The 21541-nt window shown below is 49.2% G+C and overlaps 1 protein-coding gene across 3 annotated transcripts; it reads right to left on the reverse strand.

The window, feature by feature from the left end:
• Nucleotides 1–10063: 10063 nt before the first annotated feature.
• On the reverse strand, nt 10064–17359 carry Irf1 (interferon regulatory factor 1). 3 transcript variants are annotated; one of them, XM_058586514.1, is made up of 11 exons: nt 17134–17359; nt 15902–15993; nt 15547–15705; nt 14506–14605; nt 13545–13721; nt 13388–13437; nt 13158–13290; nt 12880–13002; nt 12322–12371; nt 11332–11467; nt 10064–11060 (listed from the first exon to the last, which is right to left on the reverse strand). In XM_058586514.1, the coding sequence occupies exons 2-11, from the start codon at nt 15986–15988 to the stop codon at nt 10936–10938; spliced, it is 1140 nt and encodes a 379-aa protein (XP_058442497.1). In that variant the 5' UTR covers nt 15989–15993; nt 17134–17359; the 3' UTR covers nt 10064–10935. The 3 variants fall into 3 exon arrangements, with proteins under 3 accessions (XP_058442497.1, XP_046323553.1, XP_058442498.1); XM_046467597.2 differs by lacking the exon at nt 15547–15705 and having other exon boundaries at nt 17134–17356; XM_058586515.1 differs by lacking the exons at nt 15547–15705; nt 15902–15993 and having other exon boundaries at nt 17134–17356.
• Nucleotides 17360–21541: the final 4182 nt, after the last annotated feature.

Below are 21541 nucleotides of genomic sequence, written 5' to 3' on the forward strand. Positions count from 1 at the left end.
AAAACTGTCACTGCTGATTGAAGCTAAAGACCACTGTGGAATGCAGAACAGGAGGACATCCTCTGACATGTTACTGCAGTCAGGGAAGATGGGTGGTGTGGGAACAGGAGCTAGGAGAAACCATGGTCAAGACTTGTCCGAACTTCAGGGAACTTGAAGGAGCAGAGGGAATCCTACAAATGACCCTGCCTGAGATGTAGCCCTACTTTGCCCCCACATAGTGCCAACTCAGCTGAGTCCCTCTCCTGGGATCCTCTCTTCAGAGATGCCTGTATTTGTTGATTATCCACCCTATGCCTGGTCCCTGCAGAATGCAAGGAAGAGATGGCCTTGAGCAGTGGCCAGTGCTGGAAGCTACAGAATGCACCGTGAGGAGTCCAAGGCCACAGGATGAGGTTTTCCGGACTCTCAGCCCTAGGGACCTGGTTCTCTCCATGGGTGCAGACCTTATTTTCTTTATCCTCTTTTCCCTAGGCTGGCATGGGCCTTACCTGTAGTTAACAAGTGCTGGCAAGTAAGTGTGTCGCGTGTGTTATAGAGAGTAAGGTCCATTAGGATCCTGCTGCACGAGCCACCCCCTGGGCCCCCTGCCTCTCTGGATCTCCCAGTCCCTCACTGGACAGCCCTGGCAACTGGATCCAGCTACCTTAGGGGTGCCCAAGGCGGCTGCCCATGGGCCCTTCTTACACAGTACATCCTGGCAGATGTTAAAGGTGACCCTCCTTTCTCTTCTTCACACTAAATATGACTAATATCCGTAACTCTTCACCCCTGGCCCTCGACATACTGATTATCCAATCTGGAGAGGCACAAAAGTATCTAGATGTGGTCTGAATGGGCAGAAACAGGGATGTGGATGGAAATTTGGGGTTTTCTTGCTTGCTTTGGCAGTTGGGGGATTTGAGTTGTAATGCTGATGGCCGCTGGCATGGCCTCAGGCACTGCAGGAAGATTCAGAGTTGCTGCCTATTGCTTCTTTCTTTGGTGTTCTCTTGGCCTTTACATAGGTGCTATTTTGATGTAAAAACCTGCAGCATAGCCCTCAACAGCACTGTTGTTTCTCCTCAATGAGCCTGAAAACTCCCTGAGGCAGCTAGCTGGCGGTAAGCTCTCTTTAAATGTTAGCTAGTATTATTTGCTTTGTTATTTTATTATTTGAACAGACAATCATTTATGGCATTTAATGAGCATGTACTATGTGCCAAAAACTGTTAGGTGCAAATACAGCAGTGAACAGAATAGACCTGTCCCTGCCTGCCAGAGCTCCCAGGAAACTCTGAGAAGACTTGTTGATTGAATGATAAACCCTGATTGCACTCACTGTGATTAACACCTCCATGACCAGACATCTTTGGGTACCTTCTGTAGGATCAACTGGGAACACACCTTCAGGTGCTAGAATGTAAGTAGTTGGAGGAGACCATTGTGGGAGTTAAAAAAAAAAAAAAAAAAAACCCAACTGCACTTGAGGCTGGGGTTGGGGCTGTAGCTTAGTTCTGCCACAAACCCACTGTGTTTCCATGGGTGAGTTCTCGACCTCTCCGAGTCTCAGTTATCTTACCAGTAAAATGGGGCTAACAATGCATCCAGAGGCACAAAAGAATCAAATAAGATCACCATGCTGCACAACTCCAGGGTGTGCTTTTCACATTTTAGTCTACAGAGCTTCTGATGGCCTAGAATTAAATAGCAGCACTTTTGTGCTGTGACCTGAAGTTAACCATCAATAACTGGTCACTATTGTTAAGCACAAGTTGGGGGAAACAGGAGTCACTGCAGGCCAGCAGGCTCCTCATGGCTTGGCCAGGCTTTGTTCTTCAAGGAAGGGCAGGGCTCCGAGAATTGCAGATTATAATGCAGGCAAAGGCCAGGGGGCAGGACTCCCAGAGCAGGTCTGGGAGAAGCAGGCTGGGAAGGGAGGTGGTCAGCAACCTCGAGGCCTGAGTGAGGAGTCTGCCCTGCTCTCCAGGCAAGCATAGGGCACTGGAAGCTGGGTGTGGAGCAGCTTCGATGAGACCAAGGCACATGGTTCCATTTTGAGCTGCAAAGGATCAAGAGAACATCTTTTCCAGCATTTTCTCTCCCCAGGCAGACAAAGGCGAGGAAACAGTGAATCTCCAAGGTCACACAGTAAAGACTAGCCCCAGGGCCAGGACCTCTGCATTGGTAGAATCCAGTTAACGTGAGTTTGATCCCAGTCTATAGCCCCCTGGAAGGAAGTCCTATATATATATACACACACACACACACACACAAACACACACACATTATAAAAGCAATAGGTCATTGTAAAGGATTTTAAACTATAGACATATAAAGAAAAAATATAATCACCTATAATGCCCTATCTAGACATTATCACCATTAGTATTATAATGTATTTCCTCCCTATGTGTTCCATTATATATTATATATTCATTAGGTTGGAATTATTTTGTATATGGTTTCATAACAGAGTGTTTTCTGAGGAGGGACTGTTTTGATGCAGAGGAACTCTAGAAAATCTTTTCCTTAAAAAATAAAAAGTGCAAAACCCTGGTGTGCATGTGTGCATGTGCCGTGGTTGAGAGGACATCCTGCAGGGCTGCAAGGTGGCTCTGTCAAGCATCCGGTGGGTGTGAGCTGCGCCGCCGTGGCTGTGGCCAGCTCCTCTTCTCCCCTGGCCCAGCTACAGCCTCCTGCCTGTGGGCAAGACAATTTTGATGAGTCTGCACTCACCCTTCCTTTTCCAACAGGACGCTGTGATCATCCACTCCACCAGAAGGCACTTAGGGCTCTGATCACCCTTGTTTATCAGTAACAACAGCATCTTATTCCGAGCAGCATCTCACCTGAGACTCACACGACCTGTGAGGCAGGTCTGACCAGTGCTGCTAGACCCACTCTACAGATGGAGCAGTCTAGAGGCTTATTAGAGGCCAACCCAACTAGTTAAGTGGCAGAGCAGGGACTTTATGCAAATCCAAATGTGTCCAATTCAGTGACTTTTCCTTTAAGTGATTTCCTTTATTCCAGCTTTTCCTGAGCCAAATAGGAACCCCTGAGATAGGGAGGCCAGGACTGAGAACGCTGTATTACTGGTGTGTGAAGGGGCCATGGACTCCATCCTGGGGGTCTTTACCCAAGCCCTACAGGCTCTGACTGGCTGTCCTGGGTGGTCTGACCTCATCGCAGCTCATCTGGGATGACTCAGAACCTATATCTGAGTTCTGAGTGAGGTTTGGGGAGCGGGCCCAAGGAGGCCCCGTTTCCTGTAGAAGTGTCCAGCAGGGGCACTATTCCTGGGGACATCCTTCTTGACCCACCCAAGCCACGGAGGTTCTGTTTCCTGCCCAAGGTTCCCTTCCCTCCCGAGCCTCCCAAACCAGAGGAGGTCTTTCCCAGCTGGACTGTGTTACCCTGTGAGGCTGACTCCAACCAAGACACAGGGACTTGGGGCAGCTGTATCACTAGGTGGTTCCCCCATGTGTCCATTTCCTATTGCTGCTATAATGAATCACCCTAAATTTGGTGACTTACACAATACAATTCTGAGGGTCAGAGGTCCAAAACAGGTTTCACTGGGTTAAACTTGAGGTGTCAGCAGGGCTGCGTTCCTTTCCAGAGGTTCTAGTAAAGAAATCTATCACCCATGTCCATCTTTCAGAGGCTGCCTGCATTCCTGGGCCTGTGCCACCTGCTCCATCTTCAAAGCCAGCGATGGCTGGCCAAGTCTTTGACATAATGCCATTCTCTGGTTTCACCCTTGCTGCCTTCCTCTTCCCTATTAGAGACACTTGTGATTACATTGGACCCAGACAGATAATACAGGTTGATCTATTTTAAAGTGAGCTGATTAACAACCTTAATTCCTCTTTCCACATAACATGGCATATTCACAAGCTTCATGCACTTGGAGATGAACTTCTTGATTCCACCAGGGACCATTTTGGCCTACCACACCCAGACACGGAGGAGGAGGAAGGCAAGGCTTATGTACCATGCCTGGGGGATCCCAGGGAGCTGAGCCCTTCTCATCCAGGCACCCTGCACTTTTCAGGGGCTAGGGCCAGAGTGCAGTCCCTGAGGACTCGGACACTCAGTCTGAGGTCAGGTCCAGGACTGGAGGGGCATCCAGCCATATACCAGAGCCACTCCAGTGCATCCCTGACTCCCTCTGATCTCTGGCCCCAGTTCACCTTTCTCGGGTAATAACAGCCTGTCTTGCTCATTTCCTTTCTCCTGTCCTTCTCTGGGCCTTAGGCTGGAACCTCAAAGAGCTCCCAAGGAAGTGAGGCCCCTAAGCCAGACCTCTGTCCCTGGACTGCTTGGTGAGGGCCTGATGGATCTGGGATTCCTGCAGAAGGTTCTGCTGGCAGAACAGAGCGTGGGGGCTGGATAAAGCCTTTCACCCTCAAGTAAGATAACCAGCTGGCCCTGGTTTGCCTAGGACTTCCTCACTTTTTGCAATGCAAGTCCCAAATCCTGGGAAACTCACATTCCTGAGCAGACTGAGACAGTTGGTCACCTTATCTGCAAGGCCTTTTGTACCTGCAAACCTGCTCTGGATCACACCGCACCTTGCATAGCCGGATTCCTGGATGCAAGGGAGACTTGGTAGCTGAGGAAGAACCCTGAGCCAGTGCCGGGACATTCCCATCAGAGTCGCAAGCTGTGTAGACTGTGCCTGTGTCAACAGCACAGAGCTCCTAGCCATAGCATGGGAGAGAGTGGAAAGTGCATTTTCACCTGAGCCTCTGAAAATATAGCAACCTGGTCACTTCTGGGTGGTCTATTACGGGTGTCTTTAATAAATATTTTTTATTTCTACCTGTATTTCTTCGTTTTTGTACAACTAAGCCATGTTCCTTTTATTTGTGTATGTTTTCAATAAAAGAAAGTCATTGGTGACTCAGTCCTCCCTCTCCAGTCCTGCTGAGGGACACGGGCCAGTTGTGCTGCATGGTGTGCACACAGTGGCCCTTGTTCTGGGGCATTGACCTTGCCTGCTAATTGGTCATGCATATTCTGCCCAGGGCTATACTGCAAGGACAGGGCTAGTTACTCCTTGTACCCCCTTGTCTCTCAGCCTATTCCCCTGAACCCTGGGGCTCCAGCCAGGCTTGTCCCCTAAGGACTCAGAGCCGAGAAGGTGAACAGGCCAGCAGGAGATGCTCTCAAGTGGGAGAATGCGGAGGAGAGGAGCCATTTGCCCCTGGGGACCCTCAAGTCTGGTTGGAGATATTGGGCACCCTAAAGACCACGTGAGAAGTGAAAGACAGGTGGAAGAGCCCAGCGCCAGATGGTGAGACTGGCTGAGAGCTGCCAGAGGTCAGATAAGGGACGGCCCCAGGGCCACACTGTACAAGTCTTAAAATAGCCAGAAGCTGAAAATGGGGTATCCTTCAGTGCCCTGAAGCAAGACCCTCTACACACTTAGGGGCAGATCGTCTCCTGGGCCCAGAATTCTGGCTGCCTGCCCCTTTATGGCAGAAGGGTGGTGGTGAATAGTCACCAGGATGTTCCAGTCCAGGACATTGGACACCCCTTCAAGTCCCTCTTCCCTGCCCGCTGCCCCCATACTACATTGGAATGCCAGGCCCTAACCCATGCTGTGGCTGTCCCAACCTCTGGACTTCTAGTTCCCTTCCCCATCTCAACAAGCCCAATAGGAGCTCTTGGAGGGGAGCCCTGGGTCCCCAGCAGAGGCAACTACCCTCCATCTCCCACAGGCAGTGTCTGCAGTCCCCACCTCAGTGCACCACTGTCCTGGTGAGGCCAACACAACAGGACTTCTTGCCTGGCTCATAGCTTCAGAAAAGTACTCACAGTTCTGGACTAATGACTCCCCTCCCAATGGAACCCAGATCCCACACACCAACTCTGTGTCCCCGTAACTCCCTCATTCCTTGAATTCAGCTGGCTCAGAGAAGCCAGAGGTCTGGTTGAGAGTAGAAGAACAAGTCGCCTTGCTCTGACAGAAACATGGCTGAAAAGGCCTCTTTGATCCCTAGAGCTGAGACTTGGCAGGCCAGAGTCCTCTGGAGCAGACTTGTGAGGCTCAGCTGCCCCCTGCACAGAGGCCAAGTTGCAAATCTATCTGTGTTACAGCGCCCTAGGGCCCCACCCCCTCGAAACTGCAGGTGGCCTCCTGGGTATAGGTGGGGCATTGCTTCTCTTGAGGGCCAATCCCAAACCCCACCCTGTTGGGGCCCCGAAGCCTGTGAACAGCAGAGCCATGTTTTCTGAAGTGTCGGGAGCGGGGCGGGTGTTATCCTGAAGCAGCTCCAGCTTTTGCTATCTTCCTTCAAGGTCCCCAGATGCTTTTATTTTTTATTTTATTTTTTTCCACGCTGGGGATGGAATCCAGGGCCTTGTGATTGCTAGGCAAGCATTCTACCATGGAGATACATCCTCAGTCCACCAGGTATTTTCTTGGCATAAAGGACTAGTGCCCCTTGCCAACTTTTTCGAACTTCCACCCCAAGCCTCAGTTTCCTTCTCTGCAGGCAGCCTGATATTGTGGAACCACCCCAGGTACTGGGCACAGACAGATGTGGGTTGGAATCCAACCTCCATACTGATGAGCTGAGTCATCCTGGGCAAGCCCCTTATGCTTGTTGAGTGTTGGTTTCCTGGTCTGTGAACAGGGATGTGTGTATGGCAAGGAGTGGGGGTGCCAGTGCAATGGTGCATATGGGAGTGTGGCACAGTGCCTGGCACAAAATGGGCACCAGAGTTCTACATTATTATAAAGCCAAATTTTGAGGTCTTTTTTTAGTCATCTCCTTGGGTGAGGAATAGGAAGCTGGGTGACTGCCCCACCCCTTTTATTCAGTTTCCATGTCTTTGCATCATTGACTCCAGGATCTCCCCAGTTGAAATTAAACTCAGTGTAGATTCCATAGACCTATCTCACCACTGAACTCACAGAAGTAGGGGTTTCTTTCTTTTGCAACTCTGACCTCAGATGAGCAGTAGAAATGGGTCACTCTGGAGTTGGCTGGATCTAAAAAAAAAACTACCTGGCCATTCATCTAGTCTTTAGACTTAGTCCCACAAGGGAGTTGTGGCTGATAAAGCCAAGTTCCTCCCGGCCAAGTGCTTTTACCCCTGGATAAGGCATGTGCAGGTTCCCCATTCCTTCCCAGGCCTCCTGCCTCTGTGACAGTTGGCAGAAGGGGAAAAATGTTAATGCTGAGTTCCTATGAATTTGACACATCTTGGGTGTGGAGGGTGAGTCCTGCCCAAGAAATGGCATTACATTTAACAGAGAAAAAACATTTTCTTGTGTGCTCCAAAAGAGTGACTTGCAAAAAAAATACATAACCCCTGCTCCACTCCCTGGCATCCCTGAGAGGTTTTTGGGATCTGTACTCAGTGGTCCTAGAGAATGACAGCCTGGGCGTGCCCCAGTTCCACCAACCAGAAGGCATCATTCTGGAGAAAAGAACTCCACCTCCAACCAAGCCCAGGGCTTTTCCCAGAATTTCAGTTCTGTCCTTGGCAGGCTACCTCTGGAGATGTCCAGAGATCTTATCCCTGAAGTCAGAGTGGTCACAACATCCTGCACACAGTTCTCTGAGAAAGCTGATACACCAAGAAGGGATAGTTTGCATATTTGCCTGTAGCTTTCTTCCCATTGCCAAATGAGTTGAATTAACAAACCAGTCCATTTATAGTGACACCTTTGGAGCAAGGCAAGAGAACTCTTATTACTGACCCAGAAATGCCCTTAAACATCTGTAAACTTAGCCCACTGTGGGAGTTTCACCTGGTGTGGCTGAGCCCCACGTGCTAGCTTATCCCATTGGAAAGTGGTTCTTGATGACCATGATGTCATCACAACCCCAAAGAAACACCTTTCAAAGACTGCCTAGCTCCCTCAATCAAGAGCTTCTACCAGGAGTGCTTAGACCAAAACTCTTAGGAATGACCCACAGAAGCATCGGCAAGTTCTTAGAATGATCTTAAACTTTCAGGCTCAAATTATAATGTTGTTGCTACATTTCAGGCACTTTGCTAACGATTTACCACCAACAGCCATCACCTTCAGGTAAGCAGTTGGGTCTTATGTATCATATTTGTCTTCTGGGCAAGGGCTAAGGTCCATGGTGGTCTGGTTGTATCCCACACAGCCCCAGGACCTCACTGTCTTGGGAGAGAGGTTGCAGAGTTTGGCAACTCTTCTCTGGACATCCCAAGGTGTTAGTCCCACGAATTGGAGGGCAGCAGGTCTCCATCTTCTTTCTGAAGGTTAGGGACTGATGGGCATAATTCTATCATTTTGGTAATGTGTAATTGATGAATTTTGCTTGTTAGTACTTGAGAGACTTCAACAGCTGCTGGGACTTCATAATACCCACTGCCTACTCTCCATTAGGGATCAGGACAGAGTAGACAAGGCAGAAGTAGGCACTGATGTTTGTTCTGGGTTACTCTCTCCTTCCTCCCATCACTTCTCAGTCTACTTTATCTGACTTCACAAGCCCAAACCCCACCATCATTAACTAAATGCTACCAGCTAGAAAATCCCAGATAGAAACCACAGGAGGCTGACCAGTCTAGTTCTTCTTGGTAAAGACTGGGTCCTAGAAGAGCTAGAAAAGGCTATCTTGTCCATCACTCTGCCCCCAGGTGAAGATACTCTTGAAAACCCCAAGTGGATTTTCTGATGTGCAGGGCTTACAATGGGGGCCTGTCCAGGCTCCCACGTACACTCACCCAGCAGGAGCTACCACTCACAGCTTCTGAGATCAGAGAATTGTACTTCCTGAGCTAAGCAGAAAATGTGTCAGACTTTGCCCATTTTTCCCATTTACTCATCATTTTCTCATTTAGCCTTCCCTTCCCACCAAGGGCCAACACTCCTTCCAGAGCCTTGGTCCCAGTTATTGATTTCTGGGACTGAGCGTGGAAGATATATCCACATGTATCCATATCCCTAAGCAATGCTATCACTGCCATGACCCTGTTCCCTAGGTGATGCACTCAACTTACCTACTGCTGGGTGCTATTAATGCCCTAGGGCTAGAGACAAGGGAGAGAGATGATTAAAACCCATACCTTCCATCCTCAGACATTTTGTACAATTTGGGCCTGACCTTAAGGGAGAATTATCATATATTAGTGGTTCCCTAACTATAGTTTTCAGAACCACTGCTCTGATCAAGTATATCCCCTTATAAAAATTGTGTGTAATAGCCCAGCCAGAACTCTGGGAAGATATGGAATTTAAAAAATCTGCTTCATGTGAGGCCAGCCAAGGTTTTCCTCATGTATTTGTGTAAGGACCCACTACACTGCAGGACTGGTGTTCAGCACCTATGGAGTGATTGTTGTTGTTGAAATAAGTCTTGAGGGCTGGGGATGTGGCTCAGTGGTAGAGTGCTTGCCTAGCATGTGCACCAGGCCCTGGGTCAATACCCAGCGCATGTACACACACACACACACACACACACACGTAGTTCAAGACTTTTATTAGTCTTGAACTAGCAGGCACATTTTAACTAAATAAAATAACTTGTTCCTGAATGTGTCACTGGCCACATTTAAACTGCTCAACTGGCACACGTGGCTCGTGCAAGTGCCTACAGAATTGAACAGTGTAGAAAGAGTGTTTCTATCACTGTATTAATTGGACAGGAAGTGATGGCCATCACAACACACCTTGGGGACATTTCTTGGGTGGTTGTCTGTTCTGATCATCTGTGATTGTATCATAATAATTGTTGGACATTTGGAGTAGAACTTTGGTGTTCAGCAGGACACATAGTCTATGGCATATACCTTAGAAGAACTAAAAACCTGACATTCCTCATTTCCCAGGAGCCTAGAATTAACTCCCAGCTATGCTGAAGTCATTGGCAAGTAACTACATTTACATGAGCATTCCCTGTGACATGACTGTCCTCCTGCCTGCCATCTCCTCCATGACCATTACTGAAAGGATGCATGATAGATACAAGTCAGTGCTCAACAAACCCAGGCTCAGGCATGGTGCCAATGATAAGTTCCATCAGAATGTTTCCATAAAAAGCAAAACTAACTACAAATTTCTAAATAAAAGGACACATCCCTCATAAACAATTAACTTTTTATAAAAAGACAAATATATACATATTTATAAACATGTCTACATGTGATCTCACATGACTTAATGGCTAGATGGCATTTCCAATTTTAAGTCATACCAAGACGCTCACACTTCCCTGCCTGGACCTGCTGAGAGCTTCCAGGGCCTGAGGGGGGTGGTGGGCACACGGCAAGGCACTGTATAAATAAATGCGAAGGCCAAGAGCTTGGGGAAAACATTAGTGTACACTTCTGATAAGAAATGTGGCAAGGTCCACAAGAAAAAGTGCCATGTCTTTTCCCAAGCCCCTCATCTGAAGTATGAAGCAGGGCAGCACTCCTCTGAGGCTGAGGGATACCACCCTACAGGACCCCAATTTTCCTTCACATTTCACTGGCTTTGGAACAGTCCCCAGGGCTCAACTGGGAAGGGAGGGGGTTCTTTGGGAATAGATTCACTTAGTGCAATTGTCTCTTAGTGCAGAGCCAGCCCTGGAGTTGGCGCTATTCTATTCTGAGGTCACTGATCTGTTCCCCGCAGGGCCACTCAGTGACAGAGAGACCCTCTCCAGGCAGCTGGGATCACAGAGAAAATATGAAGGCCAACTTCTGTCCAAGTCCACCTGACACACCAATCTCTGAACCTCAACCCCTAATTCTCAGGAGGCAGGGCCAGCTTTACAGCACAAGGCAAACCCAGACCCTGGCCTGCCAGGTCCTCTGAGAGTCCACTGACCCAAAGATAGAGGTCCCATCCCTGCTTAGCAGTGGGGTCACACTTTGCTATGTTGAGGGGCCCACAGGAGTCCAGCTTCTATGTACCATAGCCACCATGATGCCAAGTTTTGTTTGCCTAGGGAGAAACCAGGCCGAGAGGCCCAGCTACGGTGCACAAGGAATGGCTTGGATGGAGGGCACCCTGACTGGGGGCAGCATATTGTCCAGCCAGAGGGCATCCATATTCTTCAGATCTGTGAAGACACGGTGTAGGCTGAGCCCAATATCTCCTAGAAGATGAAGGAAGGTTATGTAAGGAGTGGGGTGGGGACATAAGGTGTGTTCCCCAGTCCACATCCACACAGCCCTGTCCCTAAGTCACAGACAGAGCTTCCACTGTCCACAAGGCAGCAGCAAGCACACACCATCTTTAGGTAAACCACAGGGGACAGGAACATAGCTACTTACCTTACTGTCTCCTGGCCCTGCTCCCAAGCCTTCCCCACCCACTGCATGAGTTTCCCTTCTCCAAGAAACCATAAGGATCCAGGGATTTCTTACCCGCAGGGCTGTCAACTTCCGGCTCCTCCTTGCAGGTGAAGTCTCCATAGATAGAGGTGGGCTGGGCCCCAGGTTCATTGAGAAGGTACCCCTTCCCATCCACGTTTGTCGGCTGCCAATCAGATTGCTCCAAGAGCTAGAGACAAAGCAAGAAGCATTCAGCAGCCTTCCCATGAAGATTCACCCTGTGGCCTGCCCTTGATAAGCCGAGGCTTCCCAACCAGGACCACACCCTTGAGCATTTTCACATTCTCTTATGGATGCTGATGTGCAGCAGTCAGAACCAGGCCCTGGATCTGGGAGGCACAAATGCACACAGGCCCTGCTCCTTGGGTCATTTTCCCACTCTTCTCACTCCTGCCCTCTGCGAGAGTATCTCTACCACTTCCCTCAACTGGGATTGAGGCTTAAAGCACCGCATAATAAGAAAAGATAACTAAAAAGCTAGAGAAAAGGAACTGGATCCACATCCCAGTTTTCTGTGCTAATGTGGCAGAGCCAGGGAAAAACTACCTCGAAAATGTTTTGTATTCATTTTTAAAACTGAAGCAGAGAAAGAAAAAAAAAACTGGAGGATAATTTGTCTAAAAAAAAATTTTTTAAAGCCATCATATTACAGATCCCAAAGGCTGATTATTGAAACCTGATGTGCATTTCCCAAACTAGCAGGGCTGGGCATGTTGGGGCTGAGGACACGGGCCAGGGACCTGGCACTGATAGTGGCTGATTCACAGCTCTGTCTGGGGCCCTCAAGTTTGCTTTAGGAAGGCTCACTGGAGACACAGCTTCCTACCAGCCTTCACGACCCAGCGTCTTTCCCAACCAAGAAGGGCAATGGTCCCCACCAAGTGGATATACTGCTTGTGGGACTATACAAGTAGTCAGGGGACAACAGCAGCTGCCCACCCTCTGATCTAGAAGCTCTGATTCTCTCTCTCCTCACCAAGAAATGTCCACTTCAAAAGAAAGCCAGGAAGGAAGGGGCTATACCTTCATGATGTCCTCAGGTAATTTCCCTTCCTCATCCTCGTCTGTTGCAGCTGTGGATGGGGAAGAGCAGAGATGCTGGATGGCAGTACATCATATTGGCCCTGCAGTTCCAGTCCCTCCAGGGTCCCCTGCCCCTACACACACACATACCACTGGCCTCCCAGCAGACATCTGCCATGGACATTCCAGAACAAGACACTGGCTTGGTGACTCAGCCTCCTAAACTATGAAGTCACGCCTCTTCCCACCCCTTCACTTCCTTCCTCACTCTAAGGCATTGGGCTGCAGAGGAGCCAGTAGAACTAGCAACCTTAGATCAAGACACAGCCCCTGATCCCTTCCCTCTTCTCCCCAGCCCACCAAGGTACTGTAGTCCACTCTAAACTGCCTGCCTGGTATCCCAGGGGCTTGCTTCATGCCCATGGGAATTGGGAGTAGACAATGCCCAGCTCAATCAGCTCGGTGGCTGGTGGCCTTCTAAGCATCTTTTCTCCCTCAGAAAACCCTTCTCAGGACCCAAACAGTCAAGCAGACAGACCAGGCCCCAGCAATACAAACCTTCAGAGGTGGAGGGCATGGGTGACACCTGGAAGTTGTAGAGGTCACTGGTGCTGTCCGGCACAATTTCCACTGGGATGTGCCAATCAGGAAGAGTGCTACTGACAACACATGGTGATGGTGCTGGGGAGCAGCAGGAACCAAAGGTCAAGGATGTGTGCTTTGTTAGTTTGCAAGATACCAGGCACCCTGCACCCTTCAGCCTGGTCCAACAGGCCACCCTCTGCTACCAAGACAGCACAATGCCTCTTGGACCCAAGATAAAAAGCCATCCTCACCTGGAGTAAGTGCCTGCTCCAACTCCAGGTCCTGCCCCACATATCCCTGAGCTGTATAGCTACTGTGGTCATCAGGCAGAGTGGAGCTGCTGAGTCCATCAGAGAAGGTGTCAGGGCTGGAGTCCCCACATGACTGTGGAGGGAGAAAGCAGCTTAGGCCCACTGTAGCACTCTCCACTGCTCACCCTCACCCAGTGACAAAAGGCCCAGCTGCTGAGGACCATACTCACCTTTCTTTTGGCCTTGCTCTTAGTGTCTCGGCTGGACTTGGACTTTCTCTCTGTGGGGCAGACAGGCTGTCAACCTCGGCATAGGAATGCCAGCCCAGCTGGCCTTCTTCTTCCCTTCCTCCCGAGGGCTCCCCAAAGACCCAGAGCTCTTGGCTACCTTTTCTCTGGTTCTTGGTCAGGGGTGGAAGCATCCGGTATACCCGCACAGCCGAGCTGCCCTTGTTCCTGCTCTGGTCCTTCACCTCCTCGATGTCTGGCAAGGAGTTCATGGCACAGCGGAAGTTTGCCTTCCATGTCTTAGGATCTGGTTCCTTTTCTCCAGCTTTGTATCGGCCTAGAGAGCAAGAGGGTGAAATGGATCATCAGCTGCCCCTTGCCTGAGAAGAATAAGGCAAAAGTACTCCAGATGCCCACACTGGTGAAACCTTAGTGACCCTCTGCAGGCTGTAGACTCTGGGGCTTCTGGAAGATCCAAGCTTGGCTCAAACATCCAGCAAGCCTCGGTGAAGGGCCCAATCAGATGCATTAGAGTGCCCCTCCCCACAAAAATGTGCTGTGTCCTGGACCATGCCCAGATTCCCTGCTTGTGCTATCAGCAGCCAGAGAGAGGGTAGGGACTGGGGCTTATCTGATAACTTCCAAACTAGGAGTGAGCACAGAGAGGCCAGCAAAGAACAGTTACTAATAGGTAGACTGACTATTCTAAGCTGGGCCAAGAGCCCCATCACTTTAAGATAAAAAGAGACCAATCATCAACCAGGTGGTCCTTGAGCCAAAGACCTTTTTTTCCCCTCGAAAAAAAGGAAGATATGGATCTCTTTTAGTGCCCTGGCTCGCGACTTCTTTTTCAAGGGAGAACTTTAGCCACAAACTCCCTCAAGTAGTATTAATACTATTATTGCTTTCTAAGATTTTGGCTTTATAAATCCCTTTAAGAATTTGCTGAAACATCAATTTTCATCCTTCAGAAATATGGGTCTGCCCCTTGCCCCCCCACTAATAATTCTGTACACTATATCAGGGAAATCAGGGACATCAAAGATCAGGCCTTTGCATGAATATTTGAGCCTCCCCTTGTTTCTTCCCTAGCTCTCAGGGACACAGTCCCAGGGACACACCTGTGTGGATGGCCCAGCTCCGGAACAAACAGGCATCCTTGTTGATGTCCCAGCCATGTTTTGCAGCATGCTTCCATGGGATCTGGAAGATCATCTCCTCCTGAACAACACACACACAAATACACAGAAGCTGTGTCAGCTCAGAGACCACAGGCTTTGTGGCTGAGTATGCCCAGCCCCCCAGGTCTGGGAAAAAGCTGACTTCCCCTTTTCACCCCATCTGGTTTGGGTTGACCAGTCCTGAGACTGGCTTCAACAGGCCACTCTGGATCTCTTAGGAGGGGTTCTGATGGACTGTGGTACCAACAGCTCAGCAAAAACACCGCTATGCACATTATAGATATGCTGGGACCCACAGAGTCCTCTCCCCCACAGCACTGATCTGAATGCTCTGGCTGATTAGCACCAAAACAGAAGTAAAAATGGAAACTCTTCTATTAAATGGGTCTGCTGAGGACACCTGGGACAACTGGCTCCTACACAGAGGGTCCTGATCACACCCTTCAGGGAGTACTGGGCCAGACCTGAATGTGACTACCTGTGGCACCACAGTTTCCTCTCTCTGAAACAAGAAAATATACCTCAAATATACCTGAGGGTAAAAACCAGAGCATGTGTGGGGACACTGACAAATGAAGATTAAGGTCTTACTGTCATTATTACTGGTGGCTAGCTCTATGGATTTCTGAATCAGACTGTTCAGGTTCAAAGCTTGGTTTTATCACTTTTTATGTGATCTTATTATCAACTTCTCAGCACCTCAGTGTCCTTATTTGGACCATTCCTCACAGCACTACTGTGAGAATGAAACAGCACAAGTTAAGTAACATACTTAGCAAGGTGCAAGGTACATAGTAACTGCTGCTAGCCATTACTATTATGCATACTAATATTGCTATTACTACTATTATTGATACTAAGTCTACAGAGTCTATCTTGCCCCAAGTGTAGCAGTTAGTCTTCTTAGGTCAGAGTAACTGAAAAAGGTTAGTTCTTGGGTTCTCTGCTGAGACAACCACCTTCCTACCCAGCAGTACCCACCTCTCTGTTTCCTATCATCTGCCCAGCCAGAGCCCTGCAGAATGCTGTGTGTGTGGTAGGGGTATCCCTGGGAGGAGATAAGAACTCAAGCTCTGCAAATGCTGGGAGAGTCTGGCTGCTGGAAACTTCAGGTGCCTTTAAGAGGGTTACTGTCCACACCTTGAGAAGGGAAGAAGACAGGACTTGGGCAAAGAGGGCCCAGGCCTGGGCCTTGCACACCCACTGCAGAACCCACTGGGAAACACATCTGCCTGCCTCCTTATCATTTCCCTTTTTTGAGCTGCATCTGAAGCTTTGGTCCCCTGAAGAACATGGGTAACAACAGTAGCAGAAAAACCCAAGAAGTTACACTCACTTTATTAATCCAGATCAGCCCCGGAATTTGGTTGGAATTAATCTGCATCTCTAGCCACGGTCTCATGCGCATCCGAGTGATGGGCATGTTGGCTGTAAAGAGAAGACAGAAGGCTCCTGTTTTGGAGTCTATTGAACAATCCTGGTCACTACCTTGTTCCACCAGAGTTCACTTAATCTCCCCTATTTTCACACCCAGATCTTTACTCTCTCCTGCCCTCAGATAACAGGACTTAACAAACATGGGAAAGGAAGCCTGCACTGGAATAAAACTGCTCTCCAAATTGTTTCAACATCTTGGGCAAAAACATCTGCTCCTTCTTTCATCCTGTCCCAGCCCTCTCAGAAGGAGGTGGGAGTACAAGTGAGGGCTTCAGGGCTTAAGTGCAGGAAAAGAGACCAAATACACAGATATCTTAAAACCAAAACTTTTCTCTCAAAACCCAAATTCTTTAAAAAAATTCTTTAAAAAGGGAGGGTTCCCCCCCACACCCCTATGCCAAGAAGAAATTTCCCTGATTTGAGTTGTCGCCATAAGCTGTGCACCTTCCCTAACGGGTATTCAGTCCCCAAGGATCCTGGACACCTTCTCACCCCGCCCCCCCCCCCCCAGAACCCATTCTATGCCTGACAGCCACCCTGCCCACAATGCTGACGCCAGGACGCGCAATTCCTTTGGGCTTGGTTTCCCCTCCTCAAGAGAAGTGGCTCAAGGAACACCTGTGGCGCCGGCTCCTGCCACCCCCCTGGTCCATGACCCCCCATATAAGTCCTGACCTCCTCCAGTCACTAAGGGCGGCAAGCCAGTCCCTGCCACCAGCACAGGCAGCCCGAAACCTGGGGCAAGGGCGCCAACCTGTGACAGGCAAAAGCCAGAGCCCAGGAACACAGGGCTCCTACGCGCGGGCAGACACTCGAGTTCCCTGACATGGCGTGTGGATGCGCGCGACCAATGTACCGGGCCACCTAGAGGCCCCTGGCAGCTCCGCGCACGCAGATCTGCGAAAGCGGCCGGGCGCAGGCAACCTCGGCCAGTGGGCGGTCCACGCCGCGGCCCGCCCTCCCCGCTCTGCCGCTCGCAGCTCCTCCAGCGCCCTCCCGAGCCCGCGCCGGGCCCGGGCAACGCCGCGCGCCCGCGACTCTCCGGGTTGGGGTTTTTGGCCCCCACTTCCTGGTGTCCCGCGCGCCTTTTGTTCGACGCCGCAGGTCCCCCAGCCGCGAAGGCGAGCTCACCTCTGCAGCAAGAGCGATCCGCCGGCGGCGCCCGAGGTTCCCGACCAGGCGGGGACTGCTGTGCGGACCCGCGAAGCGGAGATAAGGCAGAGGATGCCCGGGTCTTGGGTCCACTGGGCACGGCTGGCCTTGGCTGGGCACTGCTCCTGCTGGCCTCGGCTCTGCAGGCTAGGGCACACGTCCTGCCTCGACGAAGGAGTGGCGCGCTCTGCCGAGGCCGCGGCGCCGCGGAGAAATCTAAACACTTAGCGGGATTCCCCCAACCCAGGCCGGGCTCCGCCTCCTTGGCGCCGCGCGGGCGCCCATTGGCCGGCGCCGCCTCATCATTTCGGGGAAATCAGGCTGTTGTAGAGCTAAGCTGCGAAGGGGAAGTACAGGGCGGCTGCTCCTCCCCACCCCCTCCGGCCGGCGCCGCCGCCCCAGGGCCACTGCGGGCCCGCCCCGCGCACTCCCACTCCACCCCCACTCCGGCTTGCCCCGGAGGAAGGCTGTCCTTGGAAAATCGAGTGACCCCAGCCCACGGTCATTCCCCTCGTTCCGCATTCGCTCAGCCTGGGGGCTTCTGTGGCCCTCTCCTCGCCCACCTCTCTGGAGACATCTAGCTCCCCAGCGCAGGTGAGGGGATCACCTGGGCACCTGCTGCCCTCTTCAGAAAGGACGCCAGAACTGAATCCCCGAAAACCATTATGGCTCCCCAAGCCCATGAATGTGTGTCAAGAAGGAAGGGTTTTAGCCCTCCCAGCGTCTCTGTCTTGAGAGATTGACATCGCCCCCTCTAGGTCGCTCACCTGCTTTCGGGGAGTTACAGGCAGTAAGCCGACTCTGCCTGAGGTGCTGCATAGGCTTCTGATGAGAGGAAATCACAACCTGGCACCTACTGGCGCAACTAACCCAGGACTCAGTTTCCTCAACTACGACATGATAACAGTCCTACCTTGCTGGTTTGCAGTGATGCGGGGAAACGATATTTGTAAAGTGCTTGCCCCATTCTGGCACCAGATACTGCTGTTTTGAAGGTTCCTGCCCCCAGAGTCTAATAATGAACAAAATGACACCTTCCCCCTTTGCATCTTTGGAATTGCCTTAGAGAAAGGGAATAGGAGAAGGGATTCATAGAAGCAACTGTGATCCCTCCTAGCACTCCTGCCTCAGGCCATTTTGCTCTGGACTTTGCAAAGGAGCTCTGAAAAGGCAGCATTGATGTCTTCTTTGGGTCCCCAAGACTTGACCCTGGAGATGCTGGGCAGTATGGAGAAATTACACAAGGTTGGCCAAGGCAATAGGTCTAGCCCATGGTCCCATGCCTCTTGATAAGGGCAATAACTCCTGTACTCACAACTAGAACCTTGCCCCATTTGTATTCCTAGAGACTGAGCTAGGTGCTAATTTTCCGTACAGAACTTTCTTCACCTTCCCAAAGCTGCTGACTCAGAAGTAAACAGTTCTTTCAGGTGTGTCATTCCCTTCAGCGTGGCTCTCCTTCTAGGGCAGCACCTAGTTGCAGTGATGCGGTGTTGAGAGCCACAGCCGAGTTGGGATGGCGCCTAGCATTTTGCCAGAAGGAGTGACGCCAGCGAGCCATTAAGATGATGATAATTAAGTTAAGCTGTGTATAATTGCTGTGACTGGATGATGCTGGATTGAAACAGGCTGTGTATTCAGTGGTATATAGACCCCTGCTGTCCGGCAATAGGGAGGCTCCTGCTGCCTTGGGCACCGCTACTTTTGAGTTCTCCCAGAGTTCCCTTTGAGTTCCTGTTGAGCTCTCCCAGGGATTCCTGGAGAGTAAGTGTTGGTTGGAAAAGTTGCGGTGGAGGGAGGTCTGGTTGGTGTGGAGTTCCTGGAAGGACCGCGTGGGTGGCCTTCACATGAGTTCGGAAATAAAGTTTGTTCCTGCTTGAGTGGCTCCTGATTTGTGCCCAGCCAGACTGCGGCAATGCAGCTATAAACAGACACATCAATGCAGCATCCCACCTGTCAATCACTCTACTCTCTCCCTTCCACAGATGAGATGGATGGATTAATTCAATTCTGGTAAGACTAGAATTTGAGTGCTTTGACTAATGCAAAGCCTAGTTCCTGGGAGACCAGCAGGAATGGGTCAGAGCTGTCTCCTAGATAGTGGCGGGTCAGGAGCTAGGAAAGGCAAGGGGGCAGCAGGACGTTCCAGGAAGGAGTCTAGCAGGGTGTGAAGTCAAATGGAAGGCACTGAGGCACTGGAATGGGGAGGTGGATTTGGGTGCTATAAGTGACAATAGGAGTGAGAACCTGTTCCGGGAACCAAGACCTTCCAAGCAAGAAAAGCAGAAAATAAGTGACTCCTGAGTCATGACATCCATTCTTTATGAAGTAGATAGATGCTTGTCCCATCCTTGAGAACCTTGTATAGTGCCCTTGAATAGAAAATTCAGAATGAGATTAGGGAGAGAAACTTTGCATCTCTTTAGCCTCAGGAATTGACAACAGAGACCTCATGAAGGCAACAGGAGACTAAAAAGTGCTTTAAAACAAAAATTTTGTATTAGTTCACCTGTAAGTGCATATATATACATAATGACCACCTTTCCATGTTATAAATGTACATCCACAATATTATTTGTAATGGGTGCATATTTTCTATCATAAGGATAAATAAAAATTTACCCAATTAATCCCCTATTGTAGGACATTTAGGTTATTTCCATTTTTTCATAATACAAACAACACTGTTAGCAAAATCTTTGCACACATCAATAATTTTTTTGCTTAGGAGAAATTCCCCAGTGTTAGGATTTACCAATGAAACTGTCACTTACATCTTTAAAGCGTTCTTTGGCTTTTTTTTTTTTTTAACTTTTAGCTTTAGGGATTCTTGTTTCATTTTGAAACCTGTAAGAATGTGCTTATCATGATTGGAGATGCTATGAGCTAGCTAACCCCTGTTTAAGTACCCAAAGTTTTTATTATAAATGGTTTCAATTAATCCTCTACAAGAGAATTCCCTGTGATGCTATGTCGAACACATGGTCTCCCATAAGTTCTTAGTAATTCAGGGTGGGCTCTCTTCCCTCAGACTCAAAGTACTAATCATCTCTAATCCAACCATCTTCTCTAAGTAGATGTCCTCCAAGCCCAAGCTGCTCTGGTTGCCCAGTGGACATCCCCCTACAATTCTATTCACATACACACACCTCTCCATCCTCCCTGGTGAAATCTTTCCCATCTTTTTTACCTCAACTAGTCCTCTGGGTCTTCCTTTGATGCATCAGGTTATGATTTCACATTCCAGGACCAGGTTGCTGCTACATCTTCCCTGGGGTCCTCCCTCCCTATTAGGCCTGCCTCGGAAAATAGGGAACAAAATGTCTTTCACTGCAATGTCACACTAATTTTGAGGATCTCCCTAACATTTGAGTCCACTCAGGAGCCTTCTGAGCTCCCTCACTTGTCTCAGTCCCACATTCAAATCTCTGCTCAACCTTGTTCAGGGGGTCCCATTCTGACTTCTCTCCTCAACAAACAGTTCCTCTAATATGTGTGTGTGTGTGTGTGTGTGTGTGTGTGTGTGTGTATATATATATATATATATATATATATATAGCTAAGGATCAAACTCAGTGACTCATATGTGTTAGGCAAATGCTGTACCACTGAACCCAACCCCAGTTCTCCCATTTCTGATAGTAACTAGAGGAATGTAGAAAGAATTCAGAATTTGAGTCTGAAGCTGCATTCTTGTGCTTTTCTCACTTGCTGTGAAATCTTATAAAGTTAGTGTCCCTCTCTGGGCCTCAGTTTTCTCATCTGTAAAGATAATCTCTGCCCATCTCACCTAATCATTGTGAAGGTTGTTAAACAAAATGATGAGATGCCCTTGTTTTGGAGTGAGCTCCTCTACTAGGCTTCAACACAACCAGACCTAGCCAAAATGGAGTCACTTATGCTAAGTACCACATAATCTTTTAAGGGAACAGATAGATTCCAAACCAGACCAAGTTTTCCTGAAAGCAAGAGATTCTAATCTATCTGAGTCAACATAATAAGTAAGTCCCCTCTGCTTTAATACTTGTTTAAAAACAAAACAAAACAAAGTAATCTGAAGTATTCTGATGTTAACCAATCGGGATTTGGGGTTGGGGTTCTATTTTTCCCCCTTGTTCCTGCCTCATATACCCCAGTGTTCTGCTATTGATGGAGACTGCCTGATTCATGAATTGTGAATAAAAGCCACTTAGATCTATAGCTAAATTTGTTATCCTTTGTTCATTCTTTGACAAGATGAAATTATGTAGACTATCAAAATCATTTTCAAACTGTAAAATATTAATCAAATGTAATGTATTCATAGGAATTCATAAACCTTTCACTGCACATCGAACACTTTATGTTCTTCCCCTCATGCCTCCTTCCATTTTCTCATCTCTCTGTT

The sequence above is a fragment of the Marmota monax genome, unplaced genomic scaffold (assembly GCF_021218885.2).
Source record: "Marmota monax isolate L192 unplaced genomic scaffold, Marmota_monax_Labrador192_F-V1.1 WCK01_AAM20220418_F8-fsc00199, whole genome shotgun sequence".
NCBI classification, from domain to species: domain Eukaryota; kingdom Metazoa; phylum Chordata; class Mammalia; order Rodentia; family Sciuridae; genus Marmota; species Marmota monax.